General features: G+C 40.7%; 1 protein-coding gene across 1 annotated transcript in view; it reads right to left on the bottom strand.

The window, feature by feature from the left end:
• LAPTM4B (lysosomal protein transmembrane 4 beta) overlaps positions 1-13,713 on the bottom strand; it is a 44,026-nt gene that overhangs the window by 18,190 nt on the left and 12,123 nt on the right. The window contains exons 2-4 of the mRNA XM_060681885.2: positions 6,467-6,578; positions 4,136-4,209; positions 1,397-1,519 (exon numbers count right to left, since the gene is read on the bottom strand). Coding sequence (XP_060537868.1) covers positions 1,397-1,519; positions 4,136-4,209; positions 6,467-6,578 — 309 coding nt within the window. The remainder of the gene's footprint in view (positions 1-1,396; positions 1,520-4,135; positions 4,210-6,466; positions 6,579-13,713) is intronic.

Genomic DNA, 13,713 nt, shown 5'->3' with positions numbered 1-13,713 from the left:
CCAACTGTATCAACACTGGAGAAGGGAGGTGAAGTGTGATGGATTGTGCCTATGAAGGAAAATGCACATTATACCTCTACTCTCCAAATTGAACTGGTTGCCTGTTTGCTTCCGATAGAAGGAAAAGACTGGAATCTAAGATTAGCATACCGCTAAATACTTCCAGGCTGCTTATAGAGTTAGAGCTATTCCCTCCTTAAAAACGAAAAAATTGCCCTAAGAAGAAATCTTGAAGCAAAGAGAAATTGAAAGATGAAAGCATTGAAATATTAAAACTATCTGGAATAAATTCTGTGCCCCTCTGAGTGGGAAACATTTTCCAGTCCAACATTGTATTTTTGAGAGTTCTTTCCCTTCCCATTAATCCTGCTGCCCCCCACACACCCCACCTCACAGGATATAATTTAGGACATTTCCCATTCCAGGGAAAAGATGGGTCTTAAATATAAAGGGGGGAAATTATTCCTTTGTACGGGATTAAATAGCACTTTGGCACTGCATATTTTCTTTTGGCATAATGTTCCTCCTATTATTTCCCGGAGCAGTGGAAGCTGGTTTAGCATTCTTGACATTCTGATCCAGACATTTTCACATATGCGAAATAGGTTGGCAATTACTATAACAGCAAAAGGAGGGATTAGAGATACAGATGCCAATGTTTTTGATACTCTTGTCACTTCTAATGCTGATCTGCATTTGCTGTATCCTTAAAGCCCCCTCCCCCTACATTAGTGCCAATTTCAGCCAAATCCCCCCCCCCAAAGTTTGCTCTCCAATTATAGGAAGAAACAAATGCTGCCTTTGCGCTCTATAATTTTTTTACGGTTCTAGTGTAGTGTAGGACATTAGCACCCACCCCTCTCCTAGAAGAATGGAATATTTTAGGAAATATTAAAAGGCAGAATATTTCCCCTAAAAAGGAGGCAGAAACTCAGCCCCCCCTTTGTTAATTGGCCATTAAGGCCTGGGCCAGTCTATTCTACATAACAAAGATCTCCCTCCTTCAGGCAGAGTCATTTAATTGCCCTTCATTGCTTCACCCAGCGAGATTCAACCAAACATAGCATACAGACAACCTACAAAGCTAGCTATGACCTCTGACAGCAACCAATCCACTATTAAACCATCTTTCCAAGCAGTCTCCAAGTTTCCAGTGTCTTTCTTCCCACTTGGAACTGAACCCAGATGGACATTTCTTCCAACAATAGATTCTAGAGACATCTGACAGAGAACAGGAATTCATGGGGCTACTAATATTCTTATAATCTTATGTTTAGTCTGAGATGTGTGGCCAGGTCAATCTTATTCTCATCGTCTACAACATCTTCTTCATCAATGAAGTCTACAACAATCATTGACATAAACAGTTTGAATATTGAATAAGAAAGTCTTTTACCAGTTGCTGAAGATAATCCCGAACTGTGTTTGGATAAACCAGTATGCTGATAGCAACTAAAGTGTTGAGTGCAAAATCAAAGATTTGGTAACAGAAGAAAGGGATGATCCAGGCCGCATGTTGCTAGATATAAAAAATAAAAAGAGAGGAGAGAATATTGTAATTACTTATAGAATTTTAATGAATTTTTAATCATTTTTCTGAACAGGTCGAAGGGGTCCATACATAAAAAGAGTTACATTATAAAACATTGGAGAGCTTTCAATCAAATCAATAGGCAGGAATTAAAAAAAGGCTTTTCATTCAAGGACCAGCATGTTTTATCCAAACCAACATATATATTTAATTAAGTTTAAGTTAGTCATAAAATATAAATTAATCTTGAACTACTTCATATATTCTTTCTCTTCAGAACAAATACATTAAATATACATCTCTTTATTAATATTCTTTACAGAACATAATTATGAGTGAAAATATTACTACTCATAAGGGCACAGTGTTAAGTGCTATAGTAAAGCAGATAAACCTTATGAATAATTTATATGCATTCACTACTTGATATATATAAATGGTTATCCTTAAAATCAAGTTTTTGTGAAAAGTCTATGGAGATTCTCAATAATCCAGGTGATTGTTGTCCCAAAAGTGTTTTTTCAACAAGTAACTAGACTTTCTTTTTTTTCCTTGAAGACATTTCACTTCTCATCCAAGAAGCTTCTTCAGTTCTGACTGAATGGTGGAGAATGGGAGGATTTTCAACCACACTACATGCATGCACACTTTAAACCCAAGAATACTAAGGCAGGAGCTTGTCTACTCTAAGGACAAAACACCCAGATACAAACACAGCAATGTGATATATGCAGTACAATGCACTGAGATATGTGCAGATCTCTACTTTGGAGAAACAAAACAACCACTTCACAAACGCATGGCACAACATAGGAAAACAAACTTATCAAAACAAGATTCAGCAGTCTATCTACATTTGAAAGACAAAGGCCACTGTTTTGAAGACAGCAAAGTCCACATTCTGGACAGACAGGACTGCTGGTTTGAAAGAGGGGTCAAAGAGACCACCTACATTAAAATTGAACAGGCCTCTCTTAATAGAGAGGGAGGGATACAACATGACCAATTTCCTGTTTACAGCACAGTCCTTTCAACAGTTGAAAGGTTCCATACCCTTTCACATTATTCAAATGACCCTGAAGGCACAAATAAACCTCCGAGCCTTAACGGTTCTTGGAGAGAGTGCTAACGACCAGATGACTGCAAGGAATATAAATCCTTCCATTCACTACCATTCAGTCAGAACTGAAGGAACTTCTTGGATGAGAAGCGAAATGTCTTCAAGGAAAAAACAACAAAGCCAAGTTGCCTTTTGAAAAAGCACCTTTAGGACATTTTCCTGAAAAGTTTTTCAAAGCAATTTCCTGGTCCTCAGAAAAGTTCACAATGCTTATAATTGTTATTCTAGGAAGCCTTTCCCAACCAGATGCTCTTTATCTTGGGTTATAATTCTCAGAATTCCAGCTATCATGGCTACAGAAGTGGTAATCAAACTTAACTGGAGGGCACTAGTTTGGGGAATCCATTCTCCCCTATAATTAATCTAGGCCAGGGGTGTCAAACTGAAGGCCCGCAGGCTGAATCTGGCCCACCGAGTGCTTAGATCTGACCCACGGAGCAGCCCTGGAAACAGTAAAGGACCGCCCTGCAGTGTCTCTGCCAGTGTAAATGGAGCTTGGGAGGGCCGCATCCCCCAGGCTCCATTTTCGCTGGCAGAGGGCTAGCAAAACAAACTAAAAACAAAACAAAAGGAGAAATGTTTCCCCCTTTGCATTTCAGCATGCAAGAAGGGATAGGAAAGAGCCTTGGTAGTACAGGGGTTTAAGGCACCCTGTTATTAAGCTGGTTATTAAAGACCAGCTGCCTGCAATTACTGCAGGGTTCGAATCTCGCCAAGGCTCAAGGTTGACTCAGCCTTCCATCCTTTCTAAGGTAGGTAAATTGAGGACCCAGTTGTGGGGGCAATAAGCTGACTTTGTATAAATATACAAAAGGATGAAGGCTATTGCTGAGCACATTGTAAGCCGCCCTGAGTCTTCGGAGAGGGGCGGCATATAAATCAAATTAAAAAAAAAAAAAGGAGAAAGGCAAAGTGGAAGGGCAAAGAAAAAGAAGGAAAGATGGGAAAAGAGCAAGGAAGGAAAAGTAAGAAAAGAGGGGAAGGGGAAAAAAGGAGAAGGAAGAGGGAAAGAAAAAGAAGAGAAGGAAGGAAGGAAGGAAGGAAAGAGATTATAATGAGAGCGAGGAAGGTTCTGAGGGAAGTCCTGCCTTAGCACTTGGATGAATTGGCCATACCCATCCTGACCATGCCCCCCCAGCCCCCCCCAAGGTCAAATACAACCCTGATGCGGCCCTCAATGAAATCGAGTTTGACACCCCTATCTAGGCTAACTTCTTTATATATTTCTAAATGCAGCCTCATGCTCTGGTGTATGCATCTCCTAGACAACGCGTAATATCTTTCCTCCTTATATTCTGCAAAGTACACCTTTATTCCATTATGTTTTGGGCCTAACTGACTGTAGATAATCCTTCTTTATGAATGTCTAGCTTTCTTTGTGCTTTTTTTCTGCTTTGTGATCTGCTGCTCCAAGTCTCACGAGGTATGGACCAGTTTCAAAGTAAGTTAATTAAAACAATACAACGCCATACATTATGCCTCACCTTATAGGCACCGTAGGTGGCCATCGCACAAATGAGAATCATGAGGAGAGAGACTGCAGTTGCAATACACATATCTGAAATAAATAATGAATCGGTCACAGCCCTGTGGAAAGCCAGCATTTTCATTTTATTAAATAAAATGTGTTCATTATTATTGGTCCCCAAGGAAAATATTCAGAGATTCAACCGAAACTGATCTCTTAATAGCATTCCATGTTTTTAACAATACACAATGGTACCAGAGGCCACAGAAATCAAGATTGCTTTTTTCCTCCTAAACAAGCCTCTCCTTGTTTACGAAACATGAACTGGCCTGAGACAAAACTGGATTTTCCTTGGCATTAGAAGGTATTTCCGGCCTAGTTTCTTCTCCTTTGGTCCATAAAGTACTTTTCTGGTGCAGGAGCATCCTCTGCTGGAGGACATGACTTGCGGTGATATGTCCAAATATTTTCAGACTAATGTTTGCAGAAGATAGTAATTTTGGACCACACAGCTCTTTGGCCTGAGAAAAACATGCCTGAGCTAAACCCCACCCGCTTAACTCTATATTCTTAGCTCCACCGAATTTATATCCTTGTCTGCATTTATGGGTCAGAATCATCTTCTGCACTTTCTGCATACTGAAGCTGCATCATCATCATCATCATCATCATCATCATCATCATCATCATCATCACTAATTTATGCTCTTTTATATATAAAAAGTTTATTTTCTTAATACTGTATAAAATACAAATAGAAATAAAGATAGTGGAAAAATGGGGAAGGAAAGAGAATAAAGGGAATAGAACATAGAATATAGAATAATTGAGTTAGAAGTTGGAATAAAGTGAAGGAAGAGGGGGGGAATAAAAAAGAAACAAAAAACAGTGACTTCCAACAACACAGCCCATTACCTATCTTTATGTGGGGACACTGTGGCGCAGTGGCTTAATGACGCTGAAACTGCAGAACAGAAATGGTCTGCACTCAGATGGTTCGAGCCTTGCACACCATAAGATGGAGTGAGCTCCTGTTGCTAGATCCCTGGCTCCTGCCCATCCAACAGTTGGAAAGCATGCAATATTGCAAATAGAAAAACGGGTACCACTTCAGTGAGAAAAAACTAGCTGTGTTTGTGTGTGTGTGTGGAGAGCAGAAGATGGTGCTGGATCTGGCCAGACACAAGGCGACAAAATGCGAGGTGAAGTAAGACTGGCAGAGGAGCCCAAAAGAGCTAGCAACCTGAGCGCCACTAGTCAGCTGGTGTAAGTTGAGTTTGCACCATGGATAGGCATGCAAATGCCAAACAGAAAGAATTAGCAATTCTGGCTGTCAGGACTGCCTTATGCCTAGCATTTGTACATTTCCCTGACACTGCATGCCATATGCCAGTGATAGCTAACCTTTTTGCCATCACATGCCAAAAGTGGGGGGAGTGCGAGGGATTATGCGCGCGCATGCCTACATCCATAATTCAATGACCCCTACGCCCCCCCTGCGCATGCACGAATGACCCCCGCTGCACTCCCCCCACTTTTGGCATGCGACGGCAAAAAGCTTACCAGTGGGCTGGATAGACCCATTTTTCACCCTCCCCAGGCTCTAGAGGCTTTTTGGAGCCTGGGGAGGTCAAAAACAGCCTTCCCAGCCCCCCAGAGGCCCTTTGGAGGCTGGAAATGGCCCATTTCCTGACTTCTGGTGGGCCTGGAAGGCTTGTTTTTCACTCTCCCCAGGCTCCAGAGGCTTTCTTGGAGCCTGGGGAGGGCAAAAATGGCCACCCCCCGGAGGCCCTCCAGAGGCCAGAAATGGCCCGTTTTCTGACTTCCGGTGGGCCCAGAAGGCCCCAAAATCAGCTGGTCGATGTCCGCATACACGCTGGAGCTGAGCTAGGGCAACACTCATGTGCCCACAAATATGGCTCCCCGTGCCACCTGTGGCACACATGCCATAGATTCGCCATCACAGCCATATGCTAAATAAATAAATAATACCTATCTTCATTGGTGCTGCAAAACTGCAGGACACCATTAGATGTCAGCCAAGTGTTAGATTTTTCTCTATTTCTTTGCTGTCATCTACTGATCTTATTTTTGGAGCCGGGACTTTTTCCAAGCTGAATCTCAGTGGGCAAGACAGCCTGTTTTAATGAATCACTTTCAATTAAAGTCTTCTTTATAAATATCATCTTTAATAGTATTGTCTCAAGAATTTTCAGAGAAGGTTCAGCCCCCATATATATACACACAGCAATTTTATGCCAGCTGTGAAAGTGCTGCCCTGGCACAATATCAGGTCAGTTTAACAGGAGCCAGATTGTAAATTACTAATGAAATGATATATACTTACTGGCATCATCCATAAATTCAAAGTCATTGCTTAATTCAGTACCCGCTAAGTGATACTGGCCAGGATCTGTCAAGGCGCTCAATATAATCAGCAGAACCACTGCATTGAGGATCTGGGTAAAAAGGGAAAAAAGTGGGAGGGGAGAATCAGAAGATCAGAAAATCAATTCTGAAGTTGTGTTCTATGATGGAAATCACTGGAAGGGAGCATATTTTGTATTTTTATTCCATAGTGTATACTTAATTTTATTCCATAGTGTATACTTAAAATTAGGTGATATTTCTGATATGCTTAATGACCACATATTTTCATTCTGCCAGATACAGGTGTCTGTACTTTGAGACAGAAAATCCAGAAGGCATAAATATGAACATCATGGCCCTTTAGAGATTTTATTTGAAAATGCATTCCCTTTTCAAATACGCATAACCATTTTAGGATGTTAGATGCATGATAATTCCATTTAACAAGACAAATACAATCAAATTGGATTAATGTTACAGAGGATTTCTCATCTATTTTTTTGGTCATTATTGGACCAGCCCAGTGATAGTTTACCTCAAGAAAAACTCTAAATAGAAGACAGTTAAAGCAAGTCTTAAGATTTTATGTTATTTATAATTTAGGGTGACTTTTAATGATAACCAAGCTTTAATATATATTCCTGTGCTATATGCCAACTCTAAAGAAATTGTACACGTTGTAAGAAGCAATTGCTTTAATTTTCAGGTCAGGAGATAAATTCTAATTGATAAAGAATGCTAAGATTTTTAGGGTGATGGCTAAGAAAAAATTCTACAATTAATGTAGGTAAATGCGGGTCCAGCTGGATGATCATTGAAGGGCCCTCTATTCATAGTATTGTAAGAAAGGAAATGTGCTTGTTTAAGGGAAGCCAATTAACCAGATGAAAGGCAGAGAATTCCTTTGAAGTAGGAACATTCAGAAGAGGGGCCCCTCGGTTGTCAGAGATAGAGACATTTTGATGATATACAGTTTGAAGGTTAAACAGATCAAGTATGACCACATGTAATATCAACAAGAGATAATTTGAATCTATGCTTCAGTAATTTACAAGAAGAATTATGACTGTTGGCAAAGAATAATATGAAACTTAATAATTAGGAAATGTCAATTAAATATAACAAATGTATATGATCACATAAACTGCTGAGTTAACAGAATCCTTTGTCTTAGAAGGGTATAAAAACCATTGTAGCTAATTTCTGTCTTTGTTCAACGCTTCATGTACAAACGAGCTTTGAACCTATTGCGCAATATACATTGTCTCTGATTAACCCAGAAAAGTTGCGTTGGTCTAATTAATCCACAACACAATGAAAACAAATTGCAGCAGAGAGGAAGGATTAGAATCAGGCACCTTATCAGGAAACAGATCAAAATTTGGAGAATGTCCATGCAGTAAATCTCTCTTGACCAGATACTTTGTATTTGCAACTGAACACAACACAACAGCACATTTCACTCTTTCTTCTATTGGCTTTTAAACTATATCTTGTTGTCCAATATCCCCATTTTTATTGAAATATACTTAAAATGTATTTATTTAAATCATTTTTAAATAAATTGCCCACCCTACTGTTGTGACTCTGGGTGGTGAATTGGAAACTAAAACCAGAAAACAACCAAACAACATAGTGAATGAAAAAGAAATAACAACTGATGAAAGGCCCAGATACAGAACATTAAAAAACCTTGTGCCTCTTCTAAATCACAAGATGTAGTTTCAGCTATGGAACTGTGCAGTTTTGCACATGGGTTATAATCAAAAATTTCCTGATTAGACCAGTGAAACCAATTTTTTCTTGGTTATTGGGAAAACAGAAACAAAAGGAAGGCAACTGTCAAAGATATAGACTTCTAAATGAAATCAATACACTGTAGCAAAATTATTTATTTACTACCTCTTTGAATGCAGTATGTTCTTGAGTTTCAGTTCAAGGTCAGGGCTCACTTCAGAGAGGATACTATTTTTCTTCCCTGCTTCGTCTCATTCTCCTAGGTTTTATAGAATATCCAGGATAGTTGGAAGCCACTCTCTTCAGGGATGGAGTAGAAATTGAATCTTGTTTCGCACCATCAGAGAAAATGTTCTATCACTGATGTTCTGAGTCTAGCCAGTGACTCTAGCCTCACCTTCCCTATGAGTCTTAGAGAATGATAAAACTACTTTCCATTTTTACTAGTTCTGCCATCATAGGGATGTAGCAGGGGTGAAATCCAGCAGGTTCTGACAGATTCTGGAGAACCAGTAGCGGAAATTTTAGCAGTTCAGAGAACCGGCAAATACCACCTCTGGCTGGTCCCAGAGTGGGGTGGGAATGGAGATTTTGCAATATCCTTCCCCCAGGAGTGGGGAGGGAATGGGGATTTTGCAGTATCCTTCCCCTGAAGTGGGGTGAGAATGGAGATTTTGCAGTATCCTTCCCCTGGAGTGGGGTGGGAATGGAGATTTTGCAGTATCCTTCCCCTGGAGTGGGGTGGGAATGGAGATTTTGTGGTATCCTTCCCCTGTCACGCCCACCAGGCCATGCCCACCAAGCCACGCCCACAGAACTGGTAGTAAAAAATTTTTTTGATTTCATCACTTGGATGTAGGAAGCCCCCTCTCCTAGAGAATGAAATATTTTGGGGACTATTTAAAAAAAGCAGAATATTATATTTTCCCTAAAAGAGAAGAGGAGAAACATGTTCTTAAAGGCAGAAAGCCAGTTTTCCTGCTACAGGAAAACAGCCTCAAGCAGAAGCCTGAAGTCTTTAGAGATGGATATTTTGTACCCATTAAGAAAACCAGGCCACCTTATTCATAAACAAATGAATATTCAGCCACAGTTCCCACAGAAGGCTGGAGCTGATGGGATTAAAAAGTAGAAAAATTTTAGACTCCTAAAATCTACATTCCGCCACCCAGCTCCAAGGACAGGGCATGGCTTCCCAGCCACAATGGCCATCAGGCAGCAATAATTAGAATACTAAAAGGGCACACTCAAGCACAGGTCAGAGTACATTTCACAAGCATCTCTATCACATCACAGGCATCTCTATCACAAAGCCCCAAAGAATGTATAAAAGCCCACTATTCTTAACCCCATTTTATCAGCCACCCCAGAAACATGCTGCTGTCACTGAAGTTTCTGGAAAACCAAATAAACAGAGACTTTCTTTCCTGCAGCCAGACTCCATTTCATTTCCAGTGTCTTTCTCCCGGCTTGGAATCAGACTGGATTTTATTTCCAACAGGAAGATTTTTTAAAAAGAAAATCAGGACTCTCTGAGTGGGGATAATTTTTCAGTTTCTTTGGGGGCCTCACAACCATTTCCCCTCTGCTTATGATTGGCCAGATGAGAAAGAGGAGGCAGAACTAGGAAAGCCTTTGGACTAATTCAAAAGGGTACTTTGGTATTTTACAATAAAGTGGCCAGCTGTCCCTAACTCGCCACTAAAAGCCATGATTTTCTGCTTCATTTGTTGTGTAAGTCCAGGCAAAAATATCTGTAATCGATCATGATTTACCTGGGCCTTGGGAAATAGCTATAAATCTACCCTTTAAAGGATTCCAGAAATTGGAAGCAGGTCAGAATATCATAGGATGAGAATGTGGAGTGGGAGGAGAGGAGGGAAGCAAAAGAAGTCCAGAGACAAACAAGCACGCAGAGAGTATTAGCACATAAGGGATTAAAGGAGGGTAACTGAGCTACAGCATGCTGAGTAATCTGTTTGCCCACTGTGCAAAATGAAGTTCTGGTTATATAAAGGATAAAGCTTGGGCAAATCACTTAGCATGTAGCTCAGCAATTCCATTCAGTTGATGCAAAATGCTTACGTTTGAAATCATCATCATCTCATAAGTCTCCTGAGCCATGAGCGATACAAAGATTAAGGCATTTCAGAGAACACTGTCCCTGTTCACATACTGCACTTAAGCTACTGTGTGTTTTAACATGGTCAAAAGAAGACACATTAATTATATAGAGTAGCTTGCCCTAGCTGTCTGTGTTAGTCCGGACTCCGGATGGTTTTTTTTTCTGATTTTCTGTGCCTCCAGAAAATCAAAGACCCTAGAGATACAGTAGCAACTTCCAGCTTCTGAATTTCCTTTTATTGTTTTTGGAGATTTTGAAATGATTGCTGAAACAGCACAGTCTCCTGCCATTCTTGGTGGTTAGGAAGGAGTTTCTTTAGGCCCTGGAAGAACTAACTGAGATTTCTCATTCTGTTCCTCATTTCTTTCAATAAAGCCAGAGAGTCTTTCGTGAGCTTTATGCCTCAGTTTCACGATAGGCAATAACCTTGTCCTCATCTTAAGAGGATGAAAGCAGGGTATAGCCAGAAATTGCAACTTCCCAACTAGCTTCCCAACTACCTGTCTCTCTAGGAAAAGATAAAAAGGAAAAGTGAGAGGGTTGTTCAGTGGTTAAGAAAAGTTATTCTAGGAAAGCTCAAAGGTCTTCCCCCCCCTTATTCTTGGATTCAGGGAAGTCTTAACACTGAGTGACTTAATTCTAAAATGTGAAAGGAAAGCATTTTATATATATCTAGGGAGCAGCTTTCTATCTGCTATTTTAGCAGAGGAATTTCCAATTCATTAATTTGATCTTGGGTATCTGGTCGGCTGCTGATATTAGCTTTCCAAAGCTGGAGAACAGGCCAGCATTTTTCAAGGTTAGTGTGCCATGTATTATACTACAAAGGGCGCCTTAATTTTTCCAAAAATAAAAGTTACCAAATATATTGTCTGCCTAAGTTTGGTTACCTTTGGATGGATGGCTCACTGGAGACTGGGGACATTTTATCATGAGTTTTAAAATATTCAAGATGAACATAGGTGGAAGATGATTATGCATGCAGACAGCACAGCACAGAAAATCCACCACTCGTCATCAAATCCTCAAAAAAGGATTTCTTTTCTCCTCAAGCTTGTTATCTCTGGTTCTTTGAGCAAAACATATCTTGCATGTATCTTGCATATATTATCTTTAGCCTGAGGAGCAGGAGGGAAAGAGAAAAAGAAGCCTTTACCAAAATAGTTCTCACTTCCAAATATTTTCTCCTCTCTGTTTTGTAATTTCCTTTCAAAAGATAAGCCTAGCGAATTTATCACTAATTTTTAAGCAAGCAGCTTTCCCCATTTTGCAAATAATGTGTATTTAACTTGCCTTACCCACCCACATCTTCCCCTAGTATCTCATACAGACCTCCTTACTTAATTAAATTCCAGAGCTTAGAATTTACATTTCTGCTATTGCAACCTTTTAGTATGAACTTGCAGATTTAAAAAAAAGGCTTTTCTGAGTTATTATGGCATATAGTATTCTCAGCTATTCCTGCCTCTCACCAAGATATGTCACTCATTTGACATTTTCTCCTTGCAGTATATGAACACAGCCAAGTCATGAAAACACAGAGGCAGTTTTGGCTTTGATTTCTGCTTTGTTTTCCAATCATTTTGTGAAGGACTTTTGTGAAGCGTGTACATAATCTTCTGTTATAGCCTTACAGTATAATACTCAGCCAGCCTTGTCTAATCTTGGCAGCTACTTTGGCCCCAGGCCTGTACCTGAATGGCAGGTTACCAGAGATTCCACAACCATGGGCTGATTGGGAAGTTGAAAAAACATGGCAGCCCACTTCCATAACAAAATTAAGCAAAATGGTTTAGGCTCTTACTATACACTACGGTATACAGCCCGTTAGATGTAGCAGGTAAGGCATCACATTAGAAACAGGGAGTCTGAGTTCTATTCCCACCGTAGGGACAAAGCCAGGTGGATGACCTTGGGCCAACCACTTTCTCTCAGCTCTAGGAAGGAGGCAATGGCAAACTGACTTCTGAAAAAAGGAAATTGCAGGGACTTGTGCAGAGAATCTCTGAAAATCTGGCATGACTGAAAAGGAGGGGAAAGGGGGGGAAACACTGTAGATATGGATGTACAAGCCAGTATGGTAATAACTGAAGAACCTGCTCTCTTGGAAAGTCTATAATGCTCAGAAAGGTAGACAGAAGGATAAGAAGAAAGTGAGCACCAGCAGTAAGGAAGGTGAATCAATTATAACAGTAATAGATATAAAACTTAAAGGGACAGGTTTAGGGACAGATCATCCTAGATAAGGACTATCTATATCAGGGGTCTTCAACCTTAAATACTCAAAAGAGCCATTTGGACCCGTTTGCCACAGAAAACACCGGGAGCCACAAAACCTGGGTGGGCGTGGCCAACTCAATGTCATTCACTTCTACCAGTCACATGACCCCTAGCCATGCCTACCCAGCCAGTCATTAGGGCAGATAACCAATTGTTAAAAAACACCAGGAACCACAAAATCCTTTTGACATATCGCTCTCTCCCCTCCCTCCCTCCCTCTCTCCCACCTCTCTCCCTCCCTCTCTGTATCTCTCTCTGTCTCTCTCTCTCCCCCTCTCTCTGTATCTCGCTGTCTCTGCTATGGCTGCTTCTCCATCCCCCACCGTCACCCTTACCTTCTCAGGCCAGGTGAAGAGTGACTGGGAGGGGAGGGTGAGAGGCGGGGCCAGCCAGTGGTTTGATCACCTGAAAGCGAGCCACAGCAGAGGGCACAAAGAGCCGCATGCGGCTCCGTAGCCACAGGTTGCTGACCCCTGATCTATATGGTCACTTGACCTTGGAGAAGACTCCTGATAACATTGTGGACAGCGAAGAAAATAAACAAATGAATCATTAAACAAAGCAACCCAGAATTCTCACTAGAGGCACAAATGAGTCTCAGACTGTCCTACTTCAGATACATTATGTAAAGGTCTCTTTGCAGAAGGCTCTAGTGCTGGCAGCAATAGAAGATAAATGGATGAACAACAGCAAAGTGGATGGATTCCTTGTTAGAGTATGAGCCCCTGAACATATGAAGAGTGTAAAAGAATACAGAAAAACAAAATAGCAGCAGGCTCCATTCAAAAGCTATGTGTTTATAACATAGCTGCTTGGAATGCAAAAGGTTGATTTAGCAATAGCAACAGCAATAGCACTTAGACTTGTATACCGCTTCATAGTGCTTTACAGCACTCTCTAAGCAGTTTACAGAGTCAACATATTGCCCCCGACAATCTGGGTCCTCATTTTACCGACTTCGGAAGGATGGAAGGCTGAGTCAACCTTGAGCTGGTGAGATTCGATCTGTCAAACTGCTTGCAGCTGGTGATTAGCAGAAGTAACCTGCACTCTAATCACTGTGCCACTGTGGCTTAGTTATT

This window comes from Pantherophis guttatus, chromosome 3, assembly GCF_059756535.1.
Source record: "Pantherophis guttatus breed Tessera chromosome 3, ASM5975653v1, whole genome shotgun sequence".
In the NCBI taxonomy this organism is placed as follows: domain Eukaryota; kingdom Metazoa; phylum Chordata; class Lepidosauria; order Squamata; family Colubridae; genus Pantherophis; species Pantherophis guttatus.
Note: the sequence above shows the minus strand (reverse complement) of the source record. Positions and strands in the feature narration are given on the sequence as shown.